The sequence below is a fragment of the Hyperolius riggenbachi genome, chromosome 10 (genome assembly GCF_040937935.1).
Source record: "Hyperolius riggenbachi isolate aHypRig1 chromosome 10, aHypRig1.pri, whole genome shotgun sequence".
NCBI classification, from domain to species: Eukaryota; Metazoa; Chordata; class Amphibia; order Anura; family Hyperoliidae; genus Hyperolius; species Hyperolius riggenbachi.
Window position 1 is genome coordinate 291937213 of NC_090655.1, and position 19177 is coordinate 291956389.

Below are 19177 nucleotides of genomic sequence, written 5' to 3' on the forward strand. Positions count from 1 at the left end.
CCGCCTGCTGTGTGGATGCTGCTGTGGCATAGGGGTTGTTCTCCCCACCTGCCTGCTGTGTGTCTGCTGCTGTGGCATAGGGGTTGTTCTCCCCACCTGCCTGCTGTGTGGCTGCTGCTGTGGCATAGGGGTTGTTCCCCCCACCTGCCTGCTTTGTGGCTGTTGCTGTGGCATAGGGGTTGTTCTCCCCACCTGCCTGCTGTGTGGCTGCTGTGGCATAGGGGTTGTTCTCCCCACCCTCCAGCGGTGTGGCTGCTGCTGTGGCATAGGGGTTGTTCTCCCCACCTGCCTGCTGTGTGGCTGCTGCTGTGGCATAGGGGTTGTTCTCCCCACCTGCCTGCTGTGTGGCTGCTGCTGTGGCATAGGGGTTGTTCTTCCCACCTGCCTGCTGTGTGGCAGCTGCTGCTGTGGCATAGGGGTTGTTCTCCCCACCCGCCTGCTGTGTGGCTGCTGCTGTGGCATAGGGGTTGTTCTTCCCACCTGCCTGCTGTGTGGCAGCTGCTGCTGTGGCATAGGGGTTGTTCTCCCCACCCGCCTGCTGTGTGGCTGCTTCTGTGGCATAGAGGTTGTTCTCCCCACCCGCCTGCTGTGTGGCTGCTGCTGTGGCATAGGGGTTGTTCTCCACACCCGCCTGCTGTGTGGCTGCTGCTGTGGCATATGGGTTGTTCCCCCCACCTGCCGGCTGTGTGGCTGCTGCTGTGGCATAGGGGTTGTTCTCCCCACCTGCCTGCTGTGTGGCTGCTGCTGTGACATAGGGGTTGTTCTCCCCACCTGCCTGCTGTGTGGCTGCTGCTGTGGCATAGGGGTTATTCTCCCCACCTGCCTGCTGTGTGGCTGCTGCTGTGGCATAGGGGTTGTTCTCCCCACCTCCCTGCTGTGTGGCTGTTGCTGTGGCATAGGGGTTGTTCTCCCCTCCTGCCTGCTGTGTGGCTGCTGCTGTGGCATAGGGGTTGTTCTCCCCACCTGCCTGCTGTGTGGCTGCTGCTGTGGCATAGGGGTTGTTCTCCCCACCTGCCTGCTGTGTGGCTGCTGCTGTGGCATAGGGGTTGTTCCCCCCACCTGCCTGCTGTGTGGCTGCTGCTGTGGCATAGGGGTTGTTCTCCCCACCTGCCTGCTGTGTGGCTGCTGCTGTGGCATAGGGGTTGTTCTCCCCACCTGCCTGCTGTGTGGCTGCTGCTGTGGCATAGGGGTTGTTCTCCCCACCGGCTTGCTGTGTGGCTGCTGCTGTGGCATAGGGGTTGTTCTCCCCACCTGCCTGCTGTGTTGCTGCTGCTGAGGCATAGGGGTTGTTCCCCCCACCTGCCTGCTGTGTGGCTGCTGCTGTGGCATAGGGGTTGTTCTCCCCACCTGCCTGCTGTGTGGCTGCTGCTGTGGTATAGGGGTTGTTCTCCCCACCCGCCTGCTGTGTGGCTGCTGGTGTGGCATAGGGGTTGTTCTCCCCACCCGCCTGCTGTGTGGCTGCTGCTGTGGCATAGGGGTTGTTCTCCCCACCTGCCTGCTGTGTGGCTGCTGCTGTGGCATAGGGGTTGTTCTCCCCACCTGCCTGCTGTGTGGCTGCTGCTGTGGCATAGGGGTTGTACTCCCCACCCGCCTGCTGTGTGGCTGCTGCTGTGGCATAGGGGTTGTTCTCCCCACCTGCCTGCTGTGTGGCTGCTGCTGTGGCATAGGGGTTGTTCTCCCCACCTGCCTGCTGCTGTGGCATAGGGGTTGTTCTCCCCACCCACCTGCTGTGTGGCTGCTGCTGTGGCATAGGGGTTGTTCTCCCCACCTGCCTGCTGTGTGGCTGCTGCTGTGGCATAGGGGTTGTTCTCCCCACCCGCCTGCTGTGTGGCTGCTGCTGTGGCATAGGGATTATTCTCCCCACCTGCCTGCTGTGTGGCTGCTGCTGTGGCATAGGGGTTGTTCTCCACACCTGCCTGCTGTGTGGCTGCTGCTGTGGCATAGGGGTTGTTCTCCCCACCTGCCTGCTGTGTGGCTGCTGCTGTGGCATAGGGGTTGTTCTCCCCACCTGCCTGCTGTGTGGCTGCTGCTGTGGCATAGGGGTTGTTCTCCCCACCTGCCTGCTGTGTGGCTGCTGCTGTGGCATAGGGGTTGCTCTCCCCACCTGCCTGCTGTGTGGCTGCTGCTGTGGCATAGGGGTTGTTCTCCCCACCTGCCTGCTGTGTGGCTGCTGCTGTGGCATACGGGTTGATTCACTAACCAAAATAACACTCTGGTCCAAGTGTTACCACTGCCAGGTGTTTATAGATGTGTGGAATGTAAGGGCTGTTAGGTAAATCTATGCCGAGGAGGCCACAACCTTTACAAGAAAAGCCACTACACATTATTTTCTGACTAAAAACCTTTTTTACGTGTGATAGTGAATTTGCTCTACTTACTTGCATGCCCTCGTGGCCTGAAATATGTGGGAAGGACCACGACAGCCATCAGGGAAAGTTTGTGGGAACAAGTATATCTTATTAGTAAGGGCTTTAGGGGACACTCTGGGCTTTGCTGAGAAACACAACAGGGGGTGTGGTCTCTGAGGAGGCGGGTTTCCCGTGACACACCAGGTTAGGCCTTGGGGGTGGCTGTGCTGTTTCGGAATGGGGAGGACGGCAGGTAATATGGCGGTATAATTCCCTCACTGATCTGGTGCTCAGGTCTTTGCAGGCTGTGAATTATTTCTGGGAAGCTTCAGGTGCAGAGCAGACTGACTGTTTCAGCAGCGGATCAGTGTATATCTTCGCAGGCTGACATTGTTATTGGGTTGGTATGTTGGATGGCACTACGCACTTTATTGATTGATTAAAGTCCATGCCTATGTGGTGCTTTTTATATACATTATACCTGATCCTGTGTACCTGCCCTGTATATATATAATGCACTTTATTGATTGATTGATTGATTGATTGATGCCTATGTGGTGTTTTTCTTATACATTATACCTGATTTTGTGTACCTGCACTGTATTTATATTTATCTGTGCACTAGGATGAATTTTTTAGATTATTTATTATTACTGCATTATGCACTTTGTGTATCAAATTATTGTGGTTTGCACTTATCCAGATGATTTATGTCAGCTATTGCTATTTACAATATTTATTATATTTTATATTTATATTGGTGTGTACTTTGATTCTATGCATTTACATTAGAACCTAGTATATTATTATATACAGCACTTAAAGCGGAATATAACCCTGCATTTCAACTTAGCTCTAAAACATTATTTACAGCATATTATATGCAACCAGCATTTTTTTTTTTACTAGACCAGCATTGGAAGGGTTACACACAGAGCTTTAAAGGGGAACTGAAGACAGAGGTATATGGAGGCTGTCATGTTTATTTCCTTTTAGACAATACCAGTTGCCTGGCAGCCCTGCTGATCCTCTGCCTCTAATACTATTAGCCATAGCCCCTGAACAAGCATGCAGCAGATCAGGTGTTTCAGGGGTTCAGACTTATAAGTCTGATCTGACAAGACTAGCTGCATGCTTGTTTCTGGTTTTAATCAGATACTACTGCAAAAAAAATAGACCAGCAGGGCTGCCAGGCAACTGGTATGGTCTAAAAGGAAATAAACATGACAGCCTCCATATACCTCTCTCTTCAGTTCCCCTTTAAAGTTCCGTGGAGAGAAATGCTGCCGCATCTGAAGTTTAGATAGATATATTTAAGTAAACACAATGTAACAAGTATGGAATGTTTACTACACTCTGACTGTGCAGGAGCTCCCGGACACAGAGAGAGAGTGAGTCACATTCCTCACTTGTTACATTGTGTTTACTTATCTAAACTTCGGCTGCTCCAGCTTTTCTCTCCACGGAACTTTAAAGCTCTGTGTGTAACCCTTCCAATGCTGGTCTAGTAAAAAAAAAATGCTGGTTGCATATAATATGCTGTAAATAATGTTTTAGAGCAAAGTTGAAATGCAGGGTTATATTCCGCTTTAAGCTGTCTGCCATAATTACCTGCATTATATACCTATTTGGTTGCTATAGTACATTTTTTCACCTCCCCTCTACATATTTTTCAAATCGCTTACATTTTTTTCAGCCCCCTCAATTTCCCCTCGTCTCCCCATTTTTTTGTTCCCCTGTTTTGTTTTTTGTAGTAATGGAACCACACTCAATAGGCCATGCCCTTAACAGAGGGTCAGACCTGCAGGGCCTTTCACCTGGGTACCGCCATGGTCCACAAAGCATTCAGAGAGAGATTGAGGTCTGCACCATCTTCTTAAGTTATCAAGACTTTATTGTATCAAAAAAAATAAAAACATAATGCAGAGGGATATCGACAATCTGCTGTTTCGGGCGCCTGCCCTTTTTCCATCCAGCATACAAACACAAGTAAAATCCCACCGCTACATATATACAATACCCGCCCACACACACGCTGGATGTCGAGAGCCTCTACACCCCTAATCCCCTCCTGTGATTGGTTGCTAGGGCCTCTGATTGGCGCCAGGGAAGATACTTCCGCCTACTTCTGCTATTCACGCCCTAACCACGACTTCTGCGCCGTTTTCACGAGTGTGAATGCGTTCGCATGTACGCATTCACGGTCTGCCGAAGCGGCTTTTAGTGAATGAAAATTGGTCCACGGTGACAAAAGTCCGTGGCGGATAGCTGAAAAATGGTCGGCAACTCATGATCACGACCTGTCGGTGCGCACCTCTGGCGGGGGGTATGCGAAGCAGCGGCGAGCACACGAACAGCGGCGGGGATACAAATACTCACTTGCAGGCAGCCAGCTCCGTCCTGAACGATGTACTGGCGTCATTGTACTTCCTGTTCTTGCATCACATTTCCCTGAAACAGCGCTGGATTAACCCACTAAGCGCCTCAAGCAGCTCCTTGGGGCCTCAGTCAGAGTTTAATGGGCCCCATCAGCATGTAATCAGGCCCTTTACTGTTTCTCTTTCTTCCTCCCATCAGGAGGGTAATCACACTCACACTTAGCAGTGCCTGGCCCTGGCAAATGACACTGATCACAGCTGGAAGCAGAGAGGCTTTTTAAATTAACCCCTCCAGCAGCACCGGCTGCATTGTAGTGTGTCTGTCTGTGCTGTTTTCCAGTTACAGGCATCTGCTCCCTGCCCCCGCCTCTCAGGCCTAGTGCACACCAGAGCGGTTCGGCAGCGTTTTGTGATCCGCTTGCGGGTGCGGATACGCTTGGGTAATGTATTTCAATGGGCTGGTGCACACCAGAGCGGGAGGCGTTTTGCAGAAACGCATACTCCCGGGCTGCTGCAGATTTTGGATTGCGGAGGCGTTTCTGCCTCCAATGTTAAGTATAGGCACTTCAGAGCGGTTTGCCAGGCGGTTTTGTTACAGTAGCTGTTCAGTAACAGCTTTACTGTAACAATATGTTAAATCTACTACACCAAAACCGCTACACAAAACCGCAAAACGCTAGCTGAAACGCTACAGAAAAAGAAGAAAAGGCGTTTCAAAATCTGCTAGCATTTTGCGGATCTGCTAGCGGTTTTTGGTGTGCACCGGGCCTCAGTCACTGACGGGAGGGGCTGTGACACCATGTGGAGAGAGCATGGAGAGGCATACTCAGAATACAGCCTTTGCTGCCTGAAGGAATAACCTACAGCCTGCTGCTTCCAGCTAGGTGAGGTGAAAGGGACAACTTGTAGAAAAAGTGCAGCTACAAAGAGCATATTAAACAAAGTAAATTGGGCTGGGCAAACTTTATTAGCCCCCCTCACCCCGATTAGTTGTATCAGTTGCTGTCTGTATCCCCCACCCCCAAACCAATGGAACAAGGGGCCACAAACCTGCCTTTCATTCAAACTGCGCAAAGCATAGACTTCTCACCTGTCCAGAAGGTGCACTATTATTCTTTATGCTGCGTCCTCTCGTCTTTCTCTCTCTCTCTCTCTATATATATATATATATACACAGTACAGAGCAAAAGTTTGGACACACCTTCTCATTCAAAGAGTTTTCTTTATTTTCATGACTATGAACATTGTAGATTCACACTGAAGGCATCCAAACTATGGGCTTGATTCACAAAGCGGTTCTGTTAGCCTGCCTGTGAAAACCCCCCTTAGCACGTCTAAACAAGCTTTTTGCGCGCAAAACTTTATGCGCGCACTGCACAGAGCGCAGGGCGCTCCGCACGAAGTGCCCATTAAAGCCTATGGGATTTAGCGCGCGCATAGGACTTTGCGCGCGATCTGATTGAGAAATCCAGTGCTAACCTACTTGGCACCCTGGTTAGCACATCTAAAGACTTTAGACGTGCTAAGTAGGTTAGCACCGCTTTGTGAATCAAGCCCTATGAATTAACACATGTGGAAGTATAGTACATAACCAAAAAGTGTGAAACAACTGAAAATATGTCATATTCTAGGTTCTGCAAAGTAGCCACCTTTTGCTTTGATTACTGCTTTGCACACTCTTGGTTTTCTCTTGATGAGCTTCAAGAGGTAGTCACCTGAAATGGTCTTCACTTCACAGGTGTGCCATCAGTTTTTATTTTTTTAAACAAAAAGAAGTTTATTGTACAGGATTTTGCATTGTACAAGGCATATATATATGTGCATAAATCTTACAGATAGAAGCATGGCTGTATTACAGGTACATGAGAATGTTGCAGTTGTCCATTTGTAGGAGAGCAATGGAAGATATAAACTTTATAGGGGATAACAGGGCTTGCGAATGAAGATCAACAAACATTGTAAGGTAAACAGAGACATAACCTGTGTCCTTAATTACAATTCTTAGCATTGAAAATATATGCATTACCAATTTTTCCACCTGTCCCAAACCAAGTGAAATTTCTTGCTTGAACCTCTGTGCAAATATACAAGTTTTTTGTATGGAATGGCGTTGCTTACTCTTTTAACCCAGTTTTCAAAAGAGGGTGCTACTGGGGATAACCATCTGAGTGCCACTTCTTGTCTGGCCATAAAGAGGACTTCAGATAAGAAAACTTTTAAGCTACATACACACGGGGCACAATTGTCCCTGTTGCATGGCTACAAGCGGCGACAGCCATCTACACGTCTCGCCAGAAAGGCAGAGACGCGGCGTAAGCTGTCTGTGAATGGAGCATCCCCCAGCCGAATGCTCCATTCACTTGCATTGGGTCTCCTGTCGCAAGTCTGCATACACACGTGGACTAGCGACAGTTGCGGCGACAGCTGTTGCTGGCGATCGAACAAGTCAATCGCCTGGTGACAGCTCGGAGTAGCGACGGTTCGGGGCACGCGCATCATACACACGGGCGACCTGTCGCCGCAACACGCGCGTGCCACGTGGTTGCAGCAACAGCCGTACCCCATGTGTATGAGCCTTTAACAAGTTGTCAAGGGCCTCGTCTTGTATTGCACCAAAGAGGCGGAGAATAGGGTCAGAGTTCAGGGGGCAGCCCATTTTATCATGTAGAAATTTGGTGATTTGAGCCCAGAAGGGCAGAATGGATGGGCATTCCCATATCAAATGGAAAAAATTTGGGTAGGTGGCTTGACATTTGGGACATAGGTCAGATTGTTGTGGCATGTATTGATAGAGTATATAAATTTGTGAAATGCGTCCGCGTATACAAGGAGAGGCCCTTTTGGGGGCAGAGAGTGCTTCATCCCAATCGTCATCTTGGAAGTCTAAACCACAAGCTTCCCATTAATTCCGTGAGGGTGTAGTAAGTTCCTCTGCACCATATTCTAGGAGTGTCTTATATATTTCACCGACCATGTGTCTGATAGGCCCATTTTTAATCATCTCTACGATAGGGGAGTTGTACATCTGAACTGGGGTTGTGCGGAATTGTTTCTGGAAAGCGTGCCTAATTTGCCAATATCTGAATTCTTAATTTAGGGGGATGGAATAGGCAGCTGCGATAGCGGAGAAAGGAAGGAACTGTCCTTTTGAGGCAATATGCCCAAGGAAAATCACTCCCTTGCTTATCCAAAAGAAGGGGTCAGGCACTGATCTAAATTCTAGCAGGTCAGGGTTATTCCAGAGGGGGGTATGATTCCCAGTGCCTTTGTCACTATATATTTTATTAACACATTTCCATACTTGTGCAGCCTGCATCAGAATAGTATTGTGTTTTTTCTCGTTGGCAATAAAGCATTTGAGGGTATCTAAGGCTGGTCTTTCAATTGTAGGATCAGATGGATAACCCAGGGACTCAACGTTTGTGGAGGGAGGGACCAGGAACCAGGCTGAGATGTGTTGTAGTTGTGCAGCCAAATAATATTTCTGGAACACGGGGAAGGCAATGCCACCTAAGTTGGTCGGGTTTTGTAGAAGTGAGTGCTTCAGCTTAGCCCTTCCTTTACCCCACAGGAAGCTTAGAAGTGCTGACTTCAGTTTAATAAAAAAGGCGCATGGAATATATATCAGGGAATGGTGAATAATGTATAAGACTTTGGGGAGGAGTATCATTTTAATTAAACTATTCCTGCCGATTATCGTTAGGGGTAGCTTTGCCCAAGTATTACACCGTGAGTGTGTTAGAGAGTAGGGGATCTACGTCCTGTATAAGGTATTGAGAGGGGTCAGCTTGTATCAGGACTCCAAGATATTTGAAGGCATTGACAATTTGTAGCGGAGGGGAATTATCAACTGATGTAGTGGGCAGGGGGTCTAAAGGCAGAAGAACTGACTTGGATCGGCTTACTTGTAGTCCGGAATAAAAGCGGGATTCTTCTATAACTTCAAGGGCACGAGACCGGGATGGGCCAGAATCCGCAAGATATAAGATCGTGTCGTCTGCATAGAGACTGATTTTATCTTCAGATGATTTAGTTTTAAATCCTATCATTTCAGGTGAGCTCCAAATACGACAGGCCAGGGGTTCTGCAACTAAGGCATATAGCAATGGAGATAGTGGGCTTTCCTGTCTCGTGCCCCTACCCAAAGGAAAGGAGGGAGAAATCCATGAGTTGGTACTAACCCTGGCCGTGGGCTGGGAGTATAGTATACAAACCTACAAATCTTTGAAAATGTTCTCCTATGTCGAACCTGGAAAGGACCGCATATAAGGGCCACTCGACCGTATCAAAGGCCTTAGCCATGTCAAGTGATGCAATAGCACGGGATCCACAATTTAAATGGGGGGCTTGAATTTTAGTAAATAACCTCCTGATATTTATTGCCGTGTTTTTCCCAGGCATAAATCCTGTCTGGTGAATTAAGGTCAGAATGACTTTATTTAGACGCATTGCCAGGACTTTAGCTAGAATTTTGATGTCTGTGGGCAGAAGGGAATTGGTCTGTATGAATCACAGAGTAACGGGTCCTTTCCAGGTTTGGGGATCAACTATCAAGGCCTTGTTCATGGAGGAGGGAAGCTTTTGCTTTTCAAAGACATCAAGGAGTACGTCAAGTAGGGGATCTGCAAGTTGGTCCGAGAATTTTTTGTATAAATCTAATGGGATACCGTCTAGACCGGGGGCTTTCTTATTTGGAGAAGTAGCGATTGCCATTTCTATTTCATCAAGGGTGATGGGTTTATCTAGTTGTGATCGTTGACTATCTGATAGTCTAGGTAGATTTACTTCTGCCAGAAATATCTCAGAGTCTGTTTGGGAGGCATGAGTTTGACTAGTATATAGTTGTCCATAGTATTTGGCAAATGTATCATTGATTTCTTGCGGGGTATAAACAGTGTGGCCTGAGGAAGAGTTAATTTGTAAGATAACAGGAGGGGATGAATACGTTTTAGCCATCTTTGCAAGTAGAGTACCCGCCTTTTCCCCCTGCTCATATACCGATTGCTTGTTAAAAAATAGTTTACTAAGTGTAATCTCCTCAACTAGTTCACGGTGGGCAGCCTGCGTGGATTTCCATGCTTGCTTAGTTGTGGGTGATTGCTTTAAGTGGTAAAGTGCTTCTGCCTGCGACACTTGCTTAGCAAGTGTTTCAAGGCGGGCCTTAGCGTCACCCTTACATCTAGCCACTGCTTGGATTAGGATACCCCTCAAGTAGGCTTTAAGGCTGTTTACACACCGGGACGTTACAGGCGCACGTTAGTGCAGCCTGTAACGCTCTCCCAATGCACAGCAATGTAACACAAGTGGGCTGTTCACACTGCCCACGTTGCGTTACATGTAACGCTGCACGTTCTGCCGAAAGTGCAGCATGCTACGGTTAGACTGTTTGCACATGCTCAGTCATGTTGGGGAGGAGCGGAGAGCGGCCAGGCACATGGCTAATTAATATTCACTGCACAATGTGACGTGCAGTATTTACTTCCTGGTGCGGCCGCTCTGTGCAGCGATTGGCCGGCGGGACCATGTGATGCCGCATGCGTCCAAGAGTACACATCACGGACGCCAGAGTGAGCTGCACAACGCGGCTCACTCTGACGTCCACATCAGAGAGCACCAGGCGTTGCGTTAGGGGCACGTTATGCGACCTTAACGTAGCACCTAACGCAACATCTTGTTGTGCAAGTAGCCTAAATGTCTCCCACACTAAAGGTTTATCGTCATCATCTCTGTGAATAAAGAAGAATTCGGTGATTTGCTTGGAGAGGCAATCATCAGCAGGATGTAAACTTAGCCAAAAAGGGTTAACGTTCCAAAATGTAAACGAGGGTTTAATACCTAGCTGCAATGTAAGGCTGAGGGGAGAGTGGTCCGAAACCAAGCGTGGCAGGATAGAGATATCTGACACCAATGGGGAAAGGTGTCTGGAGAGGAGGAACATATCTAATCGAGAGAAGGTGTTGTATGTTGAGGATTCACATGTTTTCCCCCGGGGAGCTTGGGTGACGAATTCTCCATATGTCAGTTAGGTCTGTTTCAGTTAGCAGCTGGGAGAATGTTGTTTGTCAGTTTGGAGCGGGGATCTATCCAATGCTGGATTGCATACATTGCTGAAATCTCCCGCCCATACTGCAGGTACTCCCGGATATTTAAGCGAAAATTTCAGACCTTCCTTCAGTATCAGGGAGGAGTATGGGGGAGGGATGTAGATTGCCAGTAGGAGGAGCTGTTCACTGGCAATTGTACAGTGTACAAAGACATACCTGCCAAGGGGATCCGCCACTACTTCAAGGGCTTTAAAATGTATGCTCCTGCTAATGAGAATGGAGACGCCTCGGGAATATTGAGAATAGGAGGCGTGGTATGAGCATCCTATCCAGCCACGTCTAATGCTGGGCAGACACGGCTCGACGCAGGCTTATCAATCGAGCCGCTGATGGCTCGATTGATAATTGACCGCGGATATTGATAATATTGATAATATCCGACATGACCGCGGGCGGACAATAGCGGCGAATCAAGCAGGAGATAAGAAGCGCTGGCGGGGATGAGCGGGAATCGATTCGGGTGCACGCGCGGACGAGCAGCGGGAGTCGATATGGCAGCGAATCGGACACCGGATCGACTCGTGTATGTCCAGAATTAGAGAGAGCAGTTTAGTGCCAGTGAGATGAGTTTCAGTGAGGATTACAATATCTGGCTTGTGGCCCTTTAAATATTGCATAACAGCACTCCTTTTGATTTTGTCATTGATTGTCACTGATTTTGTCATTGAGTCCCCGAACGTTCCATGTAACGAAGTTAAGTAACTGCGTCATTTTGGGATGAGATAAGAAGTGGTGTTGGATCTCCTCGCAGTTTAGTGAAAATAGAAACAGCGATGCTTAGTACATCTAACCGAAATACGCCTTTCAAAAAGTAATATAAAATGAACATAACCCATCCCGAACCCACCCTGCTCAGACTCAAAACAGGTATTTTCATCAGGTGCAAAGTTACTACTGTAGGCAGCTGCTGGGGAACTGGGCGATGTGTGACATCTGCAGCTCCGCTCTGTGCTAAACTTTGCATAGAGATATAAATGGAGGGTACAGATGACACTCTACCAACACAGGACAGAAGGGGAGAGGGGAGGGACAGTGTTTGTAGGATAAGAGGAGAAGGGTAATGGACAAGGGGGGGGGGGGGGGGGGAGTACCAGGGTATTTAGATACTCAGAGCTACAGACACAAATGGATGGAGGGATGAGGGGCCCAGTGACGGTGAGAGTATTGAAATTACTCTGCGGTGTAGGCAATTGGAAGGGGAAACTAGGGGAGACTAAGGGGAAAAATACAGAGGGAGGCAAAAAGTGCAGCCTATCACATATTTAACTGTCTGATGTGCGTATAACTACCAGCGTAGACAACATGAAGCGTGGCATATATAATGGTTCAGGGGTACAGGATATGAGCCATATAAAGCATATAAACCTGCGGTCCCGTGAAAATAACATATCAGTGCAATGCTACCGAAAGTGTTGTAAAGTGTCCACAGAGAACTGCATGCATTGCACTGAGTAACCGCATGTGCAGATTTAGTACTTTACTACATTCCAAGTTCACTGAGTGCACAAGTATTTCAACCATAAATGAGTCCCTGAGGTTTGATGATAGCTCGCCTGTCAGATGCATTCAATTAACAAAGGGGGTAGCGTCTTTCAGAGGAGAAGAAGTTGAATCAATGATGATCTTGTGCGGAACCATGAGTACCTCGCACTGTCCATAGTTATGGATGGAGAAGAAGAAAGACGAGTTTTAGGTGAAGGGGACATAGGCTACTCAAGAGGACCGTGAGTTCCAAAAATAGGCATGAAAGTGATAAATGTGTGCAGATGGGGACAACTCACAGTTAGATGGTATGCGGGCACAGTTCAACCGTCGGCTTGTTCCGAGAAGGAACGGTGAGATTTAGGCTTCGCTTCTAGCCAGGTCAGGACCTTCTTAGGGTTTTCAAAGAAGTGAGTTTGCCCGTCTGCTACCACGTGGAGTTTAGCGGGAAAAGCATGGCACAGGGATAGGAGGCTTCTCTGAGCGATGTCTTCACTGCGGTGAACTGTGCCCGTTGCTTCTGTACTGATGCTGAGTAATCCGGCTAAAAGGGGATCCGGGCATTTTGATAGGAGATATCACCCTTTTCCCCAGCAGCTTTTAGGAGTGCATCGCGATCTCGGTAAATGAGGACTTTAAAGATGAAGATCTGTGGAGGTAGGCCCAGAGCGGGCATTCTTGGGGATATCCAATGCGCCCTTTCTATAATAAAGGAGAATGCATCACGGCCGAAAATATTAATAAGCAGCTTTTCGGTGAAGTCTTTGGGGGCTGTGCCTTCTACTTTTTCTGGAAGCCCAACGATGCGGATATTAGACCTGCGATTGCAATTCTCAATATCTTCTTGTCTGTTATTTTCTGATTTTACTTCACGTTGCAGTACGGGTACTTTGGGCGGGATAGGCCTGAACTCGTCCTCCAATGTGCTGATGCGGCTTTCGGTTTCACGAGACCGGAGATTGTTCATGTCTTGGCGCAGGAGGGATACATCTGATTTTACTTCTCCAAGTGTGGTAGTAATTACCATGAGACTGGCTTGGCAGCATGAGATCGCTTCCATTATCTGCTGCAGCGATGGCGCGGGCTGTTCTTCATCAGAGGATTCTTCTTCCTCTTGGTCACCTCTCCTGAACTTTTGCAGCTTGGAGGCCGCTTCTGTGTTTCTAATCCGAGACATCTGGGTATCAAAGTGTTCAGGAGAAGATAAGGAGTAAGCAGGTGCAGGTTTTGTCCAGAAAGAAGGAAAATTGCAGTAGTTTAAGCAGGATTTTGTGTGACCTGTGCGGGAGCTCTCCGGAGAAGCTTCTTCACATACCGACTTCCAGTCACCCCCCCGCCCTGTCAGGTTTAAGAAGTGGGATTTCTTGCCTTATAAATGGGGTTAGGACCATCAGTTGTGTTGTGGAGAAGTCAGGTGGATACACAGCTGATAGTCCTACTGAATAGACTGTTAGAATTTGTATTATGGCAAGAAAAAAGTAGCTAAGTAAAGAAAAACGAGTGGCCATCATTACTTTAAGAAATGCAGGTCAGTCAGTCCGAAAAATTGGGAAAACTTTTAAAGTGTCCCCAAGTGCAGTCTCAAAAACCATCAAACGCTACAAAGAAACTGGCTCACATGCGGACCGCCCCAGGAAAGGAAGACCAAGAATCACCTCTGCTGCGGAGGATAAGTTCATCCGAGTCATCAGCCTCAGAAATCGCAGGTTAACAGCAGCTCAGATTAGAGACCAGGTCAATGCCACACAGAGTTCTAGCAGCAGACACATCTCTAGAACAACTGATAAGAGGAGACTGTGTGAATCAGGCCTTCATGGTAGAATATCTGCTAGGAAACCACTGCTAAGGACAGGCAACAAGCAGAAGAGACTTGTTTGGGCTAAAGAACACAAGGAATGGACATTAGACCAGTGGAAATCTGTGCTTTGGTCTGATGAGTCCAAATTTGAGAATTTTGGTTCCAACCACCATGGGCTTGATTCACAAAGCGGTGCTAACCTACTTAGCACGTCCAAAGTCTTAAGGCGTGCTAACCAGGGTGCTAAGTAGGTTAGCACCGGTTTTCTCAATTGAGAAATCCGGTGCTAACCTACTTAGCACCCTGGTTAGCACGTCTAAAGACTTTAGACGTGCTAAGTAGGTTAGCACCGCTTTGTGAATCAAGCCCCATGTCTTTGTGCGACGCAGAAAAGGTGAACGGATGGTCTCTACATGCCTGGTTCCTACCATGAAGCATGGATGAGGTGGTGTGATGGTGTGTGGGTGCTTTGCTGGTGACACTGTTGGGGATTTATTCATAATTGAAGGCATACTGAACCAGCATGGCCACCACAGCATCTTGCAGCGCCATGCTATTCCATCCGGTTGGCGTTTAGTTGGACCATCATTTATTTTTCAACAGGACAATGACCCCAAACACACCTCCACGCTGCGTAAGGGCTATTTGACCAGGAAGGAGAGTGATGGGGTGCTGTGCCAGATGACCTGGCCTCCACAGTCACCAGACCTGAACCCAATCGAGATGGTTTGGGGTGAGCTGGACCGCAGAGTGAAGGCAAAAGGGCCAACAAGTGCTAAGCATCTCTGGGAACTCCTTCAAGACTGTTGGAAGACCATTTCAGGTGACTACCTCTTGAAGCTCATGAAGAAAATGACAAGAGTGTGCAAAGCAGTAATCAAAGCAAAAGGTGGCTACTTTGAAGAACCTAGAATATGACATATTTTCAGTTGTGTCACACTTTTTGGTTATGTACTATATTTCCACATGTGTTAATTCATAGTTTGGATGCCTTCAGTGTGAATCTACAATGTTTATAGTCATGAAAATAAAGAGAACTCTTTGAATGAGAAGGTGTGTCCAAACTTTTGCTCTGTACTGTACATTTCAATTTGTCTAGTCACATATACGTGTACCTACAGTGGTTACCGGTATCGAAAATACTCTCTGGTTGCAATAGCATAAATTCAATATTCAATTGTGCATTCAAATATTCCAAACCTTGAAGCCCTACCCACAATGCTAAACAAGAACCTATAAACAAAGCAGCAGGGCTTATACCCCAGATATTAATAACAGGACAAGAGATCAGCATTAGCGGAATACTCTTATGGAGACCAAGCAGTCAAGTGGATCTGGGTTCAGCACATTGCAGGGTGTGTGTGCCGCAGAATCTAACTGTTAAAGGGGACCTGAACTCAGAACGCCTCTCTGCTCTATAACATACATAACAGCATCATAACCTTTACACAAAAATTATTTCCTAGTTACAGCTGATCCAAATCCTAATATAAATCTGCAGTTTCCACTTCCTGATTCATGGAAGCAGACATGTTGTTTACAGGCTGTGCTTTCACATGAGCTTATCTGCAGTCATGTGACATGGGGGGAGATCAAATTACAACTAGTGATTAGACACAGATGAGGGGGAATTACACAGGCTAAACTCTCTAAATACATACAGGGTGCATTTCTCTGTGTTTTCCTTGTGTCCTGTGCAAGAGATCAGGTCCATGTTAAGAAATGACCGTAGTCTCATATAAACATTGCTCTAGAAAACGTCACACATATAACAGCTGCTGCATGGGTATCTAGAGACTGAACTTGCAAGCGGTCCAAACAGAAACGAAGCATATCTGGATGAAATGTAGCAGCATTATAAAGATGAATGTAGGGGTAAATGCAGTTATGGTGAGGCCTACTGCCAAGCCAGTATACCACTTTCTACTCCATTAGAAATAGAACAATTGCCACCCCAATCCTTCCGCCATGGATATGTACAAAGATGGGAATCTGATTTGGGTAGCACAAAAACTAAAGAAGAATGGGGAAAGATATGGGACACGGTCCCTAAACTATCTCTCAACCTAGCATTGGTTGAATCAGCCTATAAAGTGATGCTACGATGGTACTGGGTACCCTCTAGACTCCGTCACCTTTCCCAATCTAACACTGGTAATTGTTTTCGAGGTTGTGATACTAAAGGCGATATGCTACACACTTTTTGGCAATGCCCCATGCTCTCAAGGTTCTGGTCTCGGGTGTATAGACTGCTCAGATCATTATTTAACAAACCAATAGCTAAAGATCCATGGTCTGCTCTTCTGCACTCCAGACTAGAAACACTCAATAAATCTCAAAACATCCTGGCTAACTTTATTTTTGTAGCAGTCTCTCAAGTAATAGCACGAGCATGGAGGACTCAGTTTGTTTCATTTGAAGAACTGAAAAGCAGAGTAACAAACTTTATGACCCAAGAACAGATGGCTGGAGTACTGGAAGACAAGGTGGAGAGACATTATAAAATATGGAATCCTTGGCGCTTATATATAGGCTTGCCTCAAATAATTTAGGCAACCACTGCTTACCCTAATGCTCATTGCTTTCTTGCAATAGATAAGAGGCTAAAAGAGGGCCCCAGACATCCTCATCTCTTCTTTCTTCTTTCCCGCTTTTTTTTTTCCTACTTTCCTGTCTTCTTTCCTTCTACCTAGAAGGGACCTCTCCCCTTCAATCTATATCTGCGGGTTCAAGCGCCCGATTAAGTCATGTTCATTTTAAAAATTGATAGAAAACAGCACTTTGTCAGTTGATGTAACTTTAGTGTAGTTGTGAGCCTTAGGCTAGACTATTGTGCTGGTTTACCAATGTATAATTTGTACGTCTTTATGTTCAGTTCATTCTGTGCTAAGCCTGCAACAGATGATATATTGTCGTGTAAAAATCTCAATAAAAATTTTGAAAGAGAAATAGAACAATTGCATAGGTATCTGTAAACTTACAAACAATATAGATAAGCTAGGCATAGCTACACATAGCTAAATCAAACACAGTGACATCAAAAAGGTGAGTATAGATGTAATGTTCAGTTATGATGAGGTCTACTATCTAACCAGTGCAGCACTTTCTTGGAGTCTTGGCACAATAGAGTTTTGTCACCGTCTAGAATATGTAGCTTAGCCGGGAACTGCCTAGAATGGGGAATAGTCACTCCCTTCCTGTAATGTCACGCTGTATATAGGCCTAAGTGCAACATATTGTCACCACCTAGAATACGTAGGGTAGCCGGGAACTGCCTGGAATGGGGAATAGTCACTCCCTTCCTGTAATGTCACGCTGTATATAGGCCTAAGTGCAACATATTGTCACCGTCTAGAATATGTAGCTTAGCCGGGAACTGCCTGGAATGGGGAATAGTCACTCCCTTCCTGTAATGTCACGCTGTATATAGGCCTAAGTGTAACATATTGTCACCGCCTAGAATACGTAGCTTAGCCGGGAACTGCCTGGAATGGGGAATAGTCACCCCCTTCCTGTAATGTCACGCTGTATATAGGCCTAAGTGCAGCATATTGTCACTATCTAGAATACGTAGCTTAGCCGGGAACTGCCTGGAATGGGGAATAGTCACTCCCTTCCTGTAATGTCATGCTGTATATAGGCCTAAGTGCAGCATATTGTCACCGTCTAGAATACGTAGCTTAGCCGGGAACTGCCTGGAATGGGGAATAGTCACTCCCTTCCTGTAATGTCACGCTGTATATAGGCCTAAGTGTAACATATTGTCACCATCTAGAATACGTAGCTTAGCCGGGAACTGCCTGGAATGGGGAATAGTCACTCCCTTCCTGTAATGTCATGCTGTATATAGGCCTAAGTGCAACATATTGTCACCGCCTAGAATACGTAGCTTAGCCGGGAACTGCCTGGAATGGGGAATAGTCACTCCCTTCCTGTAATGTCACGCTGTATATAGGCCTAAGTGCTACATATTGTCACCGTCTAGAATACGTAGCTTAGCTGGGAACTGCCTGGAATGGGGAATAGTCACTCCCTTCCTGTAATGTCATGCTGTATATAGGCCTAAGTGTAACATATTGTCCCCGCCTAGAATACGTAGCTTAGCCGGGAACTGCCTGGAATGGGGAATAGTCACTCCCTTCCTGTAATGTCACGCTGTATATAGGCCTAAGTGTAACATATTGTCACCGTCTAGAATACATAGCTTAGCCGGGAACTGCCTGGAATGGGGAATAGTCACTCCCTTCCTGTAATGTCACGCTGTATATAGGCCTAAGTGCAACATATTGTCACCACCTAGAATACGTAGGGTAGCCGGGAACTGCCTGGAATGGGGAATAGTCACTCCCTTCCTGTAATGTCACGCTGTATATAGGCCTAAGTGCAACATATTGTCACCGTCTAGAATATGTAGCTTAGCCGGGAACTGCCTGGAATGGGGAATAGTCACTCCCTTCCTGTAATGTCACGCTGTATATAGGCCTAAGTGTAACATATTGTCACCGCCTAGAATACGTAGCTTAGCCGGGAACTGCCTGGAATGGGGAATAGTCACCCCCTTCCTGTAATGTCACGCTGTATATAGGCCTAAGTGCAGCATATTGTCACCGTCTAGAATACGTAGCTTAGCCGGGAACTGCCTGGAATGGGGAATAGTCACTCCCTTCCTGTAATGTCACGCTGTATATAGGCCTAAGTGTAACATATTGTCACCATCTAGAATACGTAGCTTAGCCGGGAACTGCCTGGAATGGGGAATAGTCACTCCCTTCCTGTAATGTCATGCTGTATATAGGCCTAAGTGCAACATATTGTCACCGCCTAGAATACGTAGCTTAGCCGGGAACTGCCTGGAATGGGGAATAGTCACTCCCTTCCTGTAATGTCACGCTGTATATAGGCCTAAGTGCTACATATTGTCACCGTCTAGAATACGTAGCTTAGCTGGGAACTGCCTGGAATGGGGAATAGTCACTCCCTTCCTGTAATGTCATGCTGTATATAGGCCTAAGTGTAACATATTGTCCCCGCCTAGAATACGTAGCTTAGCCGGGAACTGCCTGGAAT

At 47.1% G+C, this 19177-nt stretch overlaps 1 protein-coding gene across 1 annotated transcript in view; it reads right to left on the reverse strand.

Moving 5' to 3' along the window:
- The window catches only part of LOC137537301 (zinc finger protein 585A-like), a 116890-nt gene that overhangs the window by 34586 nt on the left and 63127 nt on the right, over positions 1-19177 (reverse strand). The window contains exons 9-11 of the mRNA XM_068259377.1: positions 12895-13489; positions 9394-9627; positions 8632-8816 (exon numbers count right to left, since the gene is read on the reverse strand). Of these exons, the coding sequence (XP_068115478.1) occupies positions 8632-8816; positions 9394-9627; positions 12895-13489 (1014 nt within the window). The remainder of the gene's footprint in view (positions 1-8631; positions 8817-9393; positions 9628-12894; positions 13490-19177) is intronic.